The sequence below is a fragment of the Desmodus rotundus genome, chromosome 2 (genome assembly GCF_022682495.2).
Source record: "Desmodus rotundus isolate HL8 chromosome 2, HLdesRot8A.1, whole genome shotgun sequence".
NCBI classification, from domain to species: domain Eukaryota; kingdom Metazoa; phylum Chordata; class Mammalia; order Chiroptera; family Phyllostomidae; genus Desmodus; species Desmodus rotundus.
The window spans coordinates 431,502-447,471 of record NC_071388.1 but is presented as its reverse complement, the minus strand read 5'-3'; the positions used below and the strand labels follow the sequence as shown (position 1 = coordinate 447,471).

The following is a 15,970-nucleotide window of genomic DNA, read 5'->3' as shown; positions in this document are numbered from 1 at the left end:
GTCCAGCGGGAAATCTCCAGCACGAAACTTCGCAAACCGCTTTTGACACATTTGATCAGTCACAGCACCTCCTCTACACACTGCACACACTTTTTTTTTCATTTCGGTTGCATCTTTACATTTCTTGAAATAATAAAGCACAATATGCTGAAAATGTTGCGTATCTTCTTCCATCTTCAATATTAAAATGGCTGCACAAAAATTCGCCAGTTTTGATTGGTTTTAATGCACGCTGACATGACAGCTATCACAATACAACCTAACAATTGTTTTGATGAAGTCCAGGACAACTAAGCACTACTAGGGCCATCATCTGGGAAAAAAAGAAAACGAAATGAACCTTTTGGCCAACCAGTGTGTCGAATTCAGACGGTGTGAGATTGGCACCAACCACTTTCTGAACCTGCCACCGCGTCAGGGCGCACAAGCCGCTGTGGGGCCTGGTGCGCCCTTCAGTACTTTCTTGCTCCAGGATGTAACCTCAGCCACGTTCGAGGACACTGTGCAGACGCCCGCCGCTGCAGGGCAAAGACGGAAGCCCGTGGATCATGGGGGCGGTGGCGGATCTTGTGCAGAAACAAGGCCAGGCCTCCCGCAGCCCCGGTCTCTCAGGTCCAGCATGGGGTAGCCGGCCCCGTGTGGGACCAGGAGGGGCGTTCAGCCACTCCTCCTCGAGGTGACACGTGGGGGTGGGGGAGGTCCTCTCGGTGGAGCGGCTGCCCCGTGCATCACAGATGAGACAGGCAGGGTCCTGGATCCTGCCCCCAAGACTGGGTCTCTGGAGACCGCCACACTGAGAGTCACCAATGCAGGCGGTCAGTCCCCACCCCGCTCTGGGCTACAGAGCCTGGTCCAGGCCTGACCAGACGGGGACTGACCCACGGCAGAAGTAGCTCAGCCAGCGAGTCTGCACGGCCCGGGACTGGGGCCCTGCCTCTGCATGCTGAGCCTGAGCCTAGCGAGTCGGCCAAGGTTGAGTCCGAGCCTCCTTAAACCCCTCGTGCCAGGGAGGCTGCTTTTCAGGTGCAAGAACCAGCTCATCAGAGTCCCTCAGAGGCCACAGTCACGATAGTTACTGACCTGTGGAGGGAGGTCGGTGACCTCTCACAAGATGGCAAAACGGAAGTGGAATGTACAACTCCATTCAGTTAGAAGCAGTTTTAAGGAATTTTATTTAACTGTTGATTCATCACCAACGTCTAACAGTTGTCATTTTGCTACATTTGGATAAGCACATTAGGGAGAAAATATAAATTAAATACTATGAATGTTTACTTTTAATGAACCATGATCTTAATACAACATGGATATATAAATTCAGTGGTTTTATTGCATTGTTAGAAAATTATATTAAGAAAGATACAAAAAATCAACAGATGTTTATTTACAGTAAGTATGCCGTTACGGCTTTAAATTTTCATTTACCTGACAGGTTTCAAAGGATAGTTTATTACATGCCTAACAAAACACTTAAAATATTTACAAATTCAAAATAGATGTTTTCTAACTGACAAAAGTTCACCTGAGACTTCATGAAACATTGCTGCTGTTTGATTTTTTTCCCAAGTCGTCACCGTGGCTGAGTGTCCACCTGCAGCCCACCTCACCTGCCCACTGAGCACACTTTCCTCCTCACTCAAAGCTGGTGAAGCGCTGACCGGCCGTAAATTGTGTTACAAAAGCTACAAATGGAGAACCCATGTTTGCTTTGCCTGTGACGACCTAACCACGAGTCAGCGGCCAGGGTGAACTGAGACAACACAGACACTTCAGGTGACGCTGTTTCGCCAAGTCGGGCACAACAGCTTTGTGAAGCCGTGAAGCATCGAGAAGGCTGGTTCACACCGGGGGGCGACGGCCACGGACGCTGCCGCTCACCGACCGGACGCAAGCCCCCGACGCTGCGTGAGGGAAAGAGGCGCACCTTGTGTGCACAGTCCCGTCACTTGTCTTCCACACCCTCGAGAAAGTCAAAACAAATTCTTTAAAAAAATCTTGCTTAGAAGGTAAAATAGGCATAAATGTGTAATGTTATGCAACAGACAGACAATTTTCCCACCTGCCAAAGACAAAGATGAAACTTTGTTGCCGTCTGTCCCTCTGGGACCTGAAGACCGTGGAGGAATGAGGTAGCGTCGTTACTTGTATTGCATGCTGGCTACAAAACAGTGCCATGTTTTACGAAATACTACACTTGGCCAATCATCAGAGTATCATTAAAATAAACCCTTAATGCTAAACTGTTCATATGCTGAGAAATTCAAACCAAATGCCTTAAAAACCATGTTTCAACTCTGGAGACAAGCAGGTTTGCCATCAAATGGGAAGGAAGCTTTCGAAGCCCTACTCACAGGCCGCTGGGGCGTCTGCACACGGCGCGAGTGCCGCTGAGGTAGGAATCGAGGGCTCTGCTGGCTGGGATGAGATTTTCCATTTTGTAAACCAGAGATATTTTTATATTGTATCTTGAAGTTAAACCTTAAAATCACAAGCATCAAAGAAACAGGTACGTGGGATGTGTGTGTACACACATGCACTGTGTGGTGTGGGCGTGTATCACACAGCACCATTCTCCCTGACACACTCCTGAGTGTATTTATAGAAGCTTCTAGAACATAAACAAGCCCAGCTAGTTTTCTCTCATAACAGCTAAGTCAATACCAGAGATGACATACAAACCACTGAGAATATACTAGGACTGTCCCCAAACCCCCACCCGATCACAAAAGGACTCGGAAGCACGCCGGGTGGTCCCCACAGGCTCAGGCCCACACGGGCTGCCTGGCCCTTTGCTGTGCCCCGCCGCTGTCTGGGAAAGCCCCTGGGGCGCCTCACCGCGGTGAAGAACTTTCTGACCCAAGCACTGTAAATTACTCCTTCGTACCCTTTAAAACGGGGCTCCACACATGTTTCTGTGAAGGAGGACAAACGCAGTGTTTTTCATTGTAGGAAGCTGGCAGTCTACAGCTTTCATCTGACTCACAAACAAGTCTAACACCCAGCTGCCCAGACACACAGCGCTACAGAACGCCGGAGTCAAAATGGCCCATGTGGCCTCGCGCACCAGACTTAGGGACGAGAGTGAGACTCGGTCTGGGGTCCAAACGCAAACCCACAGTGAAACCGGACCGAGTTTCTTCCCGCCTCACAAGCCCACGTGGTTGTTCTTAGAGGCATTTTCATCCACAACGATGCTTCTTACAGGTGAACCACAGGACTTCAAAACTGGGAGGACAGGCGACGGCCGCTGCTGACCGAGCAGGCAGCCACAGCCCTGACGCCTGGCTTGCGGGCACACAAGCTCTCGGGCACCCAGGGAGCCCAAGGCAGCCCAAGGCAGCCCGGCCAGTGCACACTCGGGCCCTGAACCCCAGTCCTACTTCCCCCTGCAAAGGGACAGAGCGCTGGGCAACAAAGACCCTGATGGCCCCAGATGTGGGAGAGACTGAGGAAAAAAAGGGAGAATGACCACTTCCCAGAACCTCTACCGTGGACACTGACAAGGAGCAGGCGCCTCTGCCCCAGGCCACCCACCTGCCTGTTTCCCAAAGTCCCAGTGTCGCTCAGGGTCCCATGCAGGCCACCCACTCCCTGGATTTAGATGAACCTGAAGAGCGAAGCTCCAGGCTTCAGGCGAACAGCTCTACCCGAGTATCCCAAGCAGCGGACACCCCTTTCCGAGCAGAGGTCTAGCGCTCCTCCGTGGGGGACACGTCTCCTCTCGCATCAGAACACTGCAGAGGTCAGTTGGCTCCACGTGCCACGTGGTATCCACATGCCCGGCTGCCTCTCCGGCAGAAACTGTCTGCAGAGGCTTCAAGGTGTCACGCTGTTGTTTGGTAGGGAACTGTCTTCATTGCATGTTTGTTCTGAGTAACGGGAAGAGTTGTCACTAAGAGTCCTCCCTACATTTTCATGTGTGATTTTTCGGTATCCAGGAAGCAAGTCATTTCTGCAGCTCCTGTGGAGCCGAGAAAAAGTCAGGGCTGACTGCTCAGGAATTCCCTTGCCCACAAACGACCAGGGGAAGAAACAACACTTTTAAGAGACAGGTGCCTGTACCAGGCTTCAAGACAGATGCCAGAACTTCAGCAGGAGGCCCGACGGTGTGAAGGAAGTGGACGCAGGCTCACTCGTCAGTAGTGCACTTGTCTGTCATCTGCTGGCAGACGTCCGAGAGGCCTGCCCCCGGCCGACACAGCTCCGCGAGCCCGGCAGGCTCGCAGGCCACCTGGGAGGGTGGCCCCGACTCCTGGCCCCGCGCACAGCCTGACCCGCCGCCCTTCCCGCTGTGGCCGCAGGGGCTTCCCTCCCTGGAGGGCGGCGCAGCTGGAGGACCCTCCAGGACACTCAAACTTGGCGGAAACACAGGAGTACCGTCAGATGTACTTTTTCCTTTCTCAGAAATCAGAAAGGACAGCGGGCAGTCTGAGGCCGAGTACTTGGCGAGGATCTGTATTTGTTCTTGACTCAGAGCTGCTTCCTTGCAGACTTGCTGGCAAAGGCCCGTCAGGTTCTGCTTCGTCTCGCCCAGCGTCGACAAGATGTGGTCTCTCTCCTTCAGCAAGCTCTCCTTCTCGTTTTGCTGCGGAGGCACAAGAGAACACAGGACTTGGGTTTATTAGCTCAATCGACATTTCTAAGGAGACCAAACATTCGTGTCTACAGTATCCTCTCATTAAACAAGATCACATGGGATCTTTCCTTTCAATCCCACTGAGAAGTAAACACCTGCAGCCCCATCCCTTGCCCAGAACTCTCAGGCCTCGATGTATGGCGGGGTTCAGGATTTTCCGGATTTTAGGTAAATAACATGGGTGCACACATCACTCCTCTGGCAGGGTCTGAGCAAGCACCTCACTATCAGACATCTCGACATTTCTCAATAAAACACATTAAAATAGCAAATAATGCACAAAGTAGGAAAAATAACATAGCCCGATGTCATTTGCATCCGTTTTGGGCCAAAACGGTGTGTGGCACACCTGTACAGTCTTCAGGGCTTTCTGGGCTTGCGGATGACAGGTGAACAGGTGTGCACCTGACGTTCTGGTTAAAAGAGGGCCCGAAAGCAAGTGGGCCGACCAGAACGACTGCCACACAAGGCGCCGACAATGACCACGGTCTGCTGAGCCTTTGCTTTGTGCCAAACGCGCTGGATGTTTCCAGAATGCGAACCCAGCCGCGCAGTGCACACGGCTGCTGGCTCAAGCAGCATGAAGCCCACGTGACAGGGAGACTCAGGCTGAGCGTGCGTGGGCTCAGGAAGCCAAGGTCAGGATTACTGACATGGGAAGAACTGGGGGGTATGGGGGAGGCGGGGGAGTTCAGTCTGTCAATTATTTTTGTTGCTGTTACTATTACGAATTTTTATCTCTACAGGAAAGTCTAGTACAGAATTTTCCCAGAAGCCTTGCTGGTTCCTGGGCACCCCCCCCCAGCTGCTGAAAGCATGCCCCCATCACCATCCCTCCTGCCTCCCACAGCACCTCGGCCTCCTTCGAGCGGAGCCAGGGAGCCAGGGAGGCAGGTCACCAAGCCCTGTGCTGGAAGGGAGAGGAAAGAGGTGCTCGGGGGAAGGTCAAAGGCTTCTCCCGAGAAGTCACGACAGCTCTCGGTATTCTGCTCAGCGGCAGGTTCTGAAGAGCTGAAGTTGCCAGTTAACATTTACATGGTGGCTTCACAGCGATAATCCTCTAAAGAGATTTTTTTCTGGCACAAAAATAGCTGAAAGGATAAAAGGAAATTCGCTTTATAAAAAAGTACCCCTACTGTTTTATATGGAAGTTTTTCTAAAAAACTGTGCAAATCCAACTACGGTAGTTTTAGATTCTTCATGGCATCTAATATTTTGAGAGAATGTACAGTGACTATAAAGCACTAAACTTTTATATTGCAAAACATTCTCCAATTCAGATTTTTACACAACTGTTCAGTTTTGAAAAAACAGGTACAGGTCAATAATATATGTTAATATATATTTATCTACAAAGTCAATGCCCAACAGGACATGTTTCGTGCAGTTTGTCAGACCCCGTGGGAGGAGGACGCGTGTAATGCGATCAGCACCCGCCCACCTGCAGACACTAGGAAGATTCCAGCATTTTGCAGCTCCCGTGTCTCGGGTAAACACCAACGTGACCTTAATATTCTCACCCCTCCGCCCCCCCCCACGAAGGACGGCCCTGCGGCCCCCTTTGCGCAGGTCCCGCGGAAGACGGCTTCCCTCCCCACCACAGCTGCGGCCCTAAAACCGCCGGGACCACCTCTGCGGAGGCTGCTCCCGCTGGTCCTGTACGGCTGCACTGACGCCCACACGGACATTTCCCGCATCGGCCGATGCTTCCGTTTCACTCTAATTTGAAAACACAGACTTACTCTGGCAGCACTCAGTTTAGTGACTGACGAGTAAATAAGCAGAAGTAATTCAACAGAATCCTGTCACGACCATCACCAGAGGCCCCGCTCAGGCACACGCACCACCAGCGCCCTGCACCTGTGTCTACAACGTGTTCTCATGTCCTCGCCGTGTGACCGCCAAGATCAGCAGTTGGAAGTGCTGCGGCTGTCGTCGTAGATCTATTTTAAAACACGAATGAGCCTGGTATTCTTGACCACTATGCATTTTGTAACAAAACAAACTTACATTGCGATCCACATTTTCAGTGGCTAGTGTGTAACATTTATTCGAAGATGAGAAGTTAAAAAGATTTTAAATATAACTCACCCAATAAAGATAAGATGTGGAAGAATCTGGCACCAAGAGCCAGAGGGCTGTGACGACTTACTTTAGACTGAAGAGGACTCACTACTAGAAAAAGGTGACACGGTTCCCTACAGTGTAAACCCTCTGAGCAGACAGCACAGGGAAACACACAAATGATGCTTACAAACATGAAGAAAAATGCTCAACTTCACTCATAAGACACGAAAATAAAAGCGATCGAGAACTATCAGTGGTCACTGTCAGCCCGGGGAAAAGCAAAGGCTGACAACAAAGTCCTCGCGTTGGAAGCTGTGGGCGGACAGAAACCCCCGCACTGCGGGGGGCGAGGCACTGCAACCTCCAGCAATGGCTCCGAAACACAGCTCCTCGGGCCGAAGGGGCCGCGGACACACGCACGCAGCGTGGCGCCCACGTGTCCACCGGCGAGACCCGGCGGAGCGCACGCGGCCGGCGCTGCAGGGAGGGCGGCAGCCTCCCTGGACCTGGAGCAACACTTCCCGGAGCTCACCCCTTGCGGGGCAAGGGTCACACACAGACGCATATATAGGGCACGTCTGTGCAGTAAGAAAGGGCAGTAAGAACACACACAAAATATTAACCTCTTTCTTAGGAAAGAAACGCAAGGAGAAAGTTCAGCCTGGTCACCTACGAAAGTCCCCTCAGGTGACCAAGAGCCACGAGCAGGATGCAGAGCGAGGACGGGCTCGAGACTGCGGAGCTGCCTCCCGCACCCAACAAACGTCCTACGTACAGCAGGGGGCAGACGTGGGTTTCCAGCTGTTTGTGTGAAAAGTACAACAATCGGTAACAAGAACAAACAGGGTTTCACGTACTCACAAGTACGAACACGCTTCTGAACCTCCCTGTATCCAACACGAGGAGCAAATCCTAGAAATAACTATAAACGGAAATAATTATGTCGATTACTTTAAATAACTTTGAAATTTAAGCGTCAGTATATGGTATACATTCACAGACAAAACCAGCAAAGAAATATTAAATTTTATTCACTGTCTCCTGTTGGTAGTGATGCTGACGTTGTACGTTTGTGACTGTTCTGGGTTAGGACACAGCAAACAGTAAATACATGCATGCAATTGGGAGCCAAGACTTGCCCTGTGACGGAAAGAGGTAAGACACAAACACAGCAAGACAAAAGCGCCACTCGGCTAGGTTTTGACTGGAAAAGTCTACATGAACTCCTGACTTCCAACCTACGCTTCACTTCCATTGATCTAAGCACCATACACCCAGCGAGCGCACTCTCGATCCGGCTGCGGGGGACACGATCCCGTAGTGGGGAGGTCAGCATGCGCCTGCGTGACTGCAGACTTGGCCACTCAACGAACACGTGGCGGGAGGAGGGGCAGAGGCAAACGTGGCGGACCCCGGCCCTCGGCGGCTGGGCGGCCGGACGCTCCCACCAGCTCTGGACACACATGGGGCTCCGGGAGAGGATTCTGAACCGGCAGTTGGTTCTTCCCCCAACCCCCCTTACCCTGGCCTGCAGTGGCCAGTGTGACCTGAGAGCGGCGGCCTGCGGCACCGCCACCCAAAGATGCCTGCAGCCCAGCTCGGCCCCCATGTCCAAGGCGCTTTGGGTGGGAGAATGGGTCCTGGCACAAAGCTGGCCAAGGGCGACAGTGGGTTTTCTTTGGGCGTCTCAGTGGCAACAGCTCTGAGGCAGAAACTTGCCATTATTTCCAAGACCTGGGTGGTAACAGTCAGCACTGTGAACAGATTTTTGTTCTTGTGTTATTTCGGTTCTTGAACGTACATAGCAGTGGTGATGACGAGTATGTAAACAGCTACTTTTGACGTCACACTCTGACTTCTCCTTTCCCCTTACTTTTGTTGCCCAGATATCTTAGGCAGAAACTTGCTATTAAAGAAAAGATTCGTTTCTTTTCCACGAAACACCCATCTTTGGAGATTTGCCTGGTGGGCGGCAAGCAGTAGGACCCCGCTGCCGGCTGGGTCCAGTACCAGTGTCCCACGCACACACCTGCCCACCCCCCCGGCGCTCCAGCAGCAAGCACGCTTCCCCACGCGTAGCATCTGCTGAAAGCACCCAGGGGGTCTCGGAGAACGGGATCCGAACCCCGGAACTGGGGCACTGCGGGCGAGCCCGTGACAAGCTTCAGACAGCACAAAGCCACCGATGGGGTCACGTCCAAAGGCCACAGGAGCTGGCTTGAGGGGGCTCTCCCTGGTCAAGTTTGACAAAATGTCAACACAAAAAAGACCGATGACCATTATGGACTCTGAGAAATTAAATGAGGAAGAAATGACCCTGTGAGCCCGCAGTGACATGAACGGAGCCCGGAGGGGGCGAGGGCCCAGAGCAGGAAAGGAAAGCTCTCGATGACGAGGAACAAGGAGCGCGCCCAGCGACACCCAGCTCCCGGTCTCACAACCCCCGCCGGACGGGCCACCCACCGAGAACACAGGCTTTCTAGAGAATAAGCGACTCACAAAGCACCTGGACACTGCACAGGGTACTGAGCAACCAGAAACACAGCAAGTACACGGGGGTAGGGAGCCGGCAACTCCCAGGGGCAGCCTGGCGCCGGTGCCCCGCTCCCGGAGTGATGCGTGATGAAGCAGGACACCAGCGAATGTCTAATCTCAGTGGAACTGCTCAAATGCTTGCTGTTATATGGGATACAAAACGTGGAGGGATGAGTTCGATGAAACCAAGGGAAAGAGCCAGCAAATGTTAAAAGTGGGATATTTTGTGAGAAATATGGCCTAGACTTTCAGAAAGCCATTACTGTGAGAAAAGAAAGAACTTGTCTTACACTGAGCAACTAAAAACATAACCAAGTGAGTTACGTGACGACTGGACCCTGGTTTGAACAACAACAACAACAAGCATATATGTGCGATGTATTTGGGAAATGATGGAGGTGACGTGAATAGGGCTATACACAACAGTGAGGGTTTTTAAATTTTTTCAGGTACGATGAAGATCTGGGTGAGGATGTGTGATGAAGACAGGTGAGAATGTCCATTTTCAGCACGTGCATGTTTAAGCAGGTGGGGTGAAATGTCAGAATGTGGTTCCAAACGATTCAGAACTGAAAAAGAGGGCCGCAGAGACGGGGCGGGGGAGGGGCAGTGAGCGAGAGAGGAACCGACTGGTCAGAAGAGGCGGAGAGGGACAGGCAGGCCCCCCAGGGCAGGGGGCACCTGCTGCCCGGACAGACCGACCCACGGAGAGAAAGGTGAAGCGCGTGTGGCAGAAGTGCCCACAACTGCTGAGCCCACATGAGGTTGCTTATTCTCCCATTCACCTCACTTTTCTGAACGCTTGAAATTTTTAGAACATGAGGGAAAAGTGTATCAAGAAAAAATCAAAATATCTGAACCTGGCTCCCAAGAAACCTACTGCACTGGTGTGTAACTGACAAGGACTGTACCACACCCATCTTTAATCTCCTGGTACCCAGGACGACACTAAGTGCTCGCTAGTAGTGCTCAGCAGGCGTTCAGAGGAAGAAGAGAGAACCGCTTTTATTTAAAGTACAACCTCTAACACTTACAGAGACCTGAACAGGTACTGAGCAAGTTCAATGGCCATCCCTGCAGGGCCCTGACCCCTGCAGCGGCCCCAAGGCAGCCACGGAGGAGGAGTGTTTCTACCGGAGGTACAACAGGCCAGGAACCTGCCCCGCACCAGGGCAGAGCTCCCAGCCGCCTGCCTGGGAAGTGCCACAGCCTCCGTCTGACGTGTGTGAGCTCGTGCAGCAGGTCCTCCACACTGAGCGCGCACACAGTACAGACGACCCTGACCTTTTACAGAGTGCGCGTTCCCCAGTCCGCCCCGTGCATTCTGACGGGCACCCCCAGAAGCAGGAGAGGGCAGTGTGCATGTGGGACAGCAGCCAGTTGAATGTGACCGAAACAGATTCATTTGTAATGAAGTAATGCAGTCTCCACCCAACACGCCAAACAGTCAGGACAGATGAGGCGCCGACTCCTGTGGCACCGCCGTGGGCACAGGCGGTGAACCCGCACGGCATCGGAGCGCCACGTGCAAGTGCTCCCTGACGGTCCCACTGCTGATCGCTCCTAAGTCGGCATCAGTCAACATCGGGTAACTTCTAAGGGAAGCACATGGTGGTAATTCAATTCTCTTCTTTAAAAGCCAGGCTCCCTTCATTTCCGATTTCCTTTGTTTGAGGCTTAAATGGCATTAGAGATACGTGTTTTCTAACTTCTGAACTAATCTTCCAGAAAAAATAAATGGGGTCCTCGTAAAGAATCTTACAAAGGCAAGAGCTTTGTAAGCCAAACACATAACAGAAGCTGAATGGTTCTTGAATTTTGTTCATGGCCCTTCATTTGCATATTCAGTCTCATGGTAAATGCTGAATTACTGCCTAACGTCTCCCATACTATCAAATTCAAAACACACGTTAAAAGTCATTACCACCAATTTCTCCACTGAATCAATACAAGCTTCCTTTTTTCCAAAGGTTCTACTGACAGAACTACTTACTGAAAAATACAATTCACTAATTCACTGAACTTGAACTGACATCTCCCTCTGACTTTCTCAGCACATTAAGACCATAAAAGTGTCCTTTGTATATATTATTCTCCTGGCCCACCTTGAAGACATTTTAAAATCATTCCTATTGTGACCAACACCCTTTCTGTCTGCAGTGTGCTGAGACATCCAGTCTGCTCTCTCAGGAACAACAGGCAGAACAGTCACAGCCTCCAGCTGGAGACAGGGCCCACTGAGCAGGGCCCTCTGCTGGCTGTGACCAGACTGGGCAATGCGGACTGTGAGTTTATTCCTATGTTCTTCTGATCAATCACTGGTTGTATAAAAATGTTTATGAAACATGTAACTTCCCTGAAGTAAGTTTGCTGAACTCCCACCCAGACTAGGAAGACTGGGAGACACTGCCTGTCGACCAGCCGCGCTTCTGAAAAGGGACTCTCCACTGAAAAAGAGCGCACCGCCCCTCCGCCGCAGCCTCCACTCTCCACGAGTCCGAGCGTGAGGTAGGAGTGCAGCGGAGCTGTTTTTCTCTCTTCACAGAAGACAAGACCCACGGCCCCACCAGTAACCAGGGTCTAGGGAAAGTTCCTGTACATATCTTAGGGTTCTTTTCCGCCCAGCTTTCTTAGATGGCACACTTTCTACTCAGTTTCATCTGCGGGAGACACTGTAGCAGGATGGAAATTTGTAACACGCCCCTTACACTTCACAAGTGGACTCTGCCCGCACACATCACCAGCAGAGCTCAGGAAAGCTGAAACAAGGCATATCCCTCTGATTTTAAAAAAAGTAATCCTGCTGTCTCCTCTGGGGCTATTGTGGAAGAGGAAGAGACAGAGGGAGCTCAGCGGAGCACATGGGGTGGTCAGACCCGTCGGGCTGTGTGCTCTGCCTGCCAGAGGGGTAGGCTCGGGGCAGCTGCATGTCTGCTGTTGGTCAGACAAGGACACGTGGGCAGAGTGGGCCGACGACACGCTCTCCTCCTTGGGAATCGAGACGGAATGCACAGGTAGCATCCAGACCCACGCGGACTGACTGGTTGAACTAAACCCGCAGCCTCCTCTGGAGCAGCCCCTGGAGGGGGGAGGTCTCCAGGAGCTGCCCGTGGCCACTCCTGCCCCACGCGGCCTTCCCGGCTGTGCAGGGTGTGCAGGTGCAGCAGTGAGCTCCTGGCAGCCGTCCCTTTTCCTGTGCTGTGCTCAGGAGGCCGGCCCCCTCCGGCTTCTAAATGACACACACCTCCATCCTCACAGCAAATCACCCCGCCCACCCACCATCCATTCAGATGGCTTCTGTTTCTTGTAGCCAAAGAGTTCAGATCAATAAAACAGGGAAACAAGGTACTGACCAGTCTGAGTTTTTATTTTATAAAAAATGCTGGGAAACCGAACATGCCTTTGTATTGGAAATTAACCAGCAGCACCCCACTGACCACGTGACAGGAACCTTACTGCACTGAGAGGGGCGGTGTAAGGGCGAGGTCCAAACCCCCAAGTGTGCGGTTTAGGCAGAGCTATGAAGAAGGAAGAAACTAAGGGAGAGAAAACTGAAAACAGGTAAATGGCAGCAGTAAGACGACAACAAGGGCAACGTTTATTGAGAGCATACTGTGCGCCAGGCACTTTCCTGAGCTCTTTAGCTGTGTTAACTCATCGAATCTTCATGAGTCCCAGTCTATGGAGGGAGAGTGAGTATGAGCCCATTGCACAGACGAGACACCTGAGACAGACACTACACAGCCTGCCCACAGCCACGAAGTGCCACTTGGCGGGAGTCAGAGTCAGAATCCCACACTCAAGACCCTATCGTCCACCCCCCTCTGCTGAAGCAAAGGCAGAGGGGCAGAGAGTCCACAGGAGGGAGCACGGTCCCTCCATCCTAGAGATCTGAGATGTAGTCACAGCAGTGTCTCACTTCAATCAAAAGATACAAATAAGACCTATGAGATGGGAAATAGAATAGTTCTAAAAGGTAACAGCTGCTCCCCAATACGTCTGCCGAGTATCCATTTATAAATAAAGTTACTTATGAAACAGACTTGATTGATCTAAAGGTTTGTTTTCATTTTTGTTTGTTTTTAGGAGAGGAAGAAATTCCATCTGCAGCTAGTGGGGGACCACCCACTGAGGAACAAACACCTACAAGATGGAGTTCTAAAAATGGTAATAGTGTAATTTTATGTAGATTCTAAGTAGCTCGACATGACCCAACAGTCTGAAAAGCATCTCTGCATTTCAATACAGAATAAGCACAAAAGGTAAAATGCACCTAAAGTCAGGGAGGTGGCCGATTCAAAGCTGGACGACAGGAAAGAGTGCTGCTAACTAGAGCATTAGGGATGGACTAACCACCCCCTCCCCCGAAGACTGGGTAAACGTGCCCGAATTGCAACTTCTCTTCCTTGATCCCGACCACTTTGATCACTCGGTAAACTCACACTGGTTTCTTTAATCTCTCTCATGCCTTCCCTGGTAAAACACCTGCTTGCTGCTTCATCTTTGTACAGCTGTGCTGCATCTTTTTATATAATTACACATCTTCCCCTTTTTGCACAATTAAAGTATATACAGAGTGCATAATTTTTCCTACTTTTTTGAAGGTATATAGAAGCGTTTTTCCCTACGTTCTTTAATTGTAACTCATAGCTAGAATGTTCATGCTTAAAGATCTGCTACAACAATGCACCGGGCCCCAGCCCTGCACCCCGAGGGCAAGCTCGCTGCCCTCCGAACCCAACCACAGGGACAGCTCCAGCCCTAGCCCTTCCTGCCACGCTTCCTTCCACCAGCCACTAGGGGGCGGAGAAACGGGTGCAAGCTAATCCACTTTTCTGTTAATTTATGTTTTGATGCTGGAATAGAAACTAAGATTGAATAAAGTAAGCATTCTTCACGCTCAGGATCTCATGAGATCTTAAAATTTTCCTTTCATATCAGCATGTGAATTTTTTCCCTTAGATAATAGATCCAAGTTGGTCTGTTTTGGTATCAACCAAAACAAGTCACTTGAGTCCACAGTTTATTTAAACTAACAACTGAACCATTAAGTTTTACAGATACCAAACAGAGCACCAAGAAACTGAAGTGCCTTGTAATTTCTTTAGTCTTTACTCAACCATTAAGAATTAGGTAACCAGTAAAATTATCCTTAACTTGTAAATCACTTAAAAAGCTCCCAGAAATCGTCCTCAACTTACACATTATAGCACATTATGTTATCATATGTAGAATACTCACGTAAGTAAAATAGTCTGTGGATTATTCTGTAAAAAAGAAGAATCCTCTTTTTTATTTCCTAAGTTTTCTGAAAATGTCATATAATTTATATTCTTAAAATGGTAACTGGTAAATTTTAAAATTAATGTGTAAATGAACACTACAGTCTGACTCAGACATTGAAGTAGCTACCTCCTCTACAAAAGAAAAGACAGAGAAGACGAATGGATGTGGCGGAGCCCTGGCCCTCACCAGCTTCTCGATCTCCGACTCCAGGTTCTGTATGCAGTCCAGCTTCCTCTTGCGGCAGCGCTGGGCAGCGATCCGGTTCTTGCTCCTTCTCCGAATGTCATGGATGCAGTCCAGCTGTTCCGGCGTCAGCTTGTGCATCTTCAACAGGGATTGGAAGTCGTTTCGAGAGAGGGAGATTATTCGCTGTGCGTTAAACGGCAGTTTCACCTAGAATATGAAATGAACATTAGCCGTCGTTGCTACGTTTCACAGCTACACTTAGACCTAGGAAGGGAGAGACACGTCTTTGTTTCCCAGAGACCTTCACTTGGACTTAGGAAACAAGTGGTCTCTATTCCCAACTTCTACACGATTCCTTATAACAAAGATTGGTAATTTATTTGATACTTCTAGTCTCTTTTAAAGAGGGTTCAGAAGACACATAAATTGAGAAGCAGGTATTTTATAAGCAAATCAAACATTAACACAAATATTAATACATTTAAAATGAAAAAACAGAATTTATTCTACTAGGGCATATTAATGCCCCACAGATATCTTTATGCCTCTTTGTAAAGTGTTTTTATAATGTGTTTTCACCCAACCTCCCCCAACAAATCTGTTTTATTCTTTGATTCTATTACGTGTGGTTCTTATTCAATACTAGTATAATTACTCTAGTATTTCTAAAGCATTTCAAAATATTTAATTTTCTGTCAAGAAATGGTAGTTTCACTTAACTCATTTTAAAAGCTACACATCTCACTTGCTAATGTAGAAATAATTAGAAAAACCCTGTAAATATTTTAAATTATTTTCAACATACCTAAATTTGGAAAAGGAAAATATTTTTTTTAAATGACAAAATTATGGGACAGTTTATATTAATAACCAAAAATACAAATAACATGTTGGTCAGTTTCTCTGGCAACCTTAGTTTATTACATAAATGAAACTAAGTGATTTTTTAATTTCTTCAGTGTTTTATTTTTAACCTTCTCTTCATAGCTCCCCACCCTGGATTTGTAAACACACACAAAGCCTAGCGATGTAATGTACACATACAGCTCCTCCAATTAAATCGCCCATCGCCTCCCCCGGGAGCCGAGGTGAAAAGCCACCCCTTGTCCTCTCCCAAACCTGCACCGCCCTCGAAGTATGAAACCAAGGGCAAGTGTACGGAAGTGCGAGTCCTCGCTGTCACGGGAACACAGGACTGTCTGACAAAGAGCAGCCGTCACACACACACACTGCTCGTTAAGTGCGCCGAGTGCGCGTGCT

General features: G+C 49.7%; 1 protein-coding gene across 7 annotated transcripts in view; it reads right to left on the bottom strand.

Moving 5' to 3' along the window:
• Positions 1 to 1,148: 1,148 nt before the first annotated feature.
• The window catches only part of BACH1 (BTB domain and CNC homolog 1), a 42,001-nt gene continuing 27,179 nt past the window's right edge, over positions 1,149 to 15,970 (bottom strand). For all 7 annotated transcript variants that reach the window (XM_053916519.1, XM_053916520.1, XM_053916527.1 and 4 more), the window contains exons 4-5: positions 14,711 to 14,917; positions 1,149 to 4,585 (exon numbers count right to left, since the gene is read on the bottom strand). In XM_053916519.1, the coding sequence (XP_053772494.1) occupies positions 4,130 to 4,585; positions 14,711 to 14,917 (663 nt within the window). In that variant the 3' untranslated portion in view covers positions 1,149 to 4,129. The remainder of the gene's footprint in view (positions 4,586 to 14,710; positions 14,918 to 15,970) is intronic.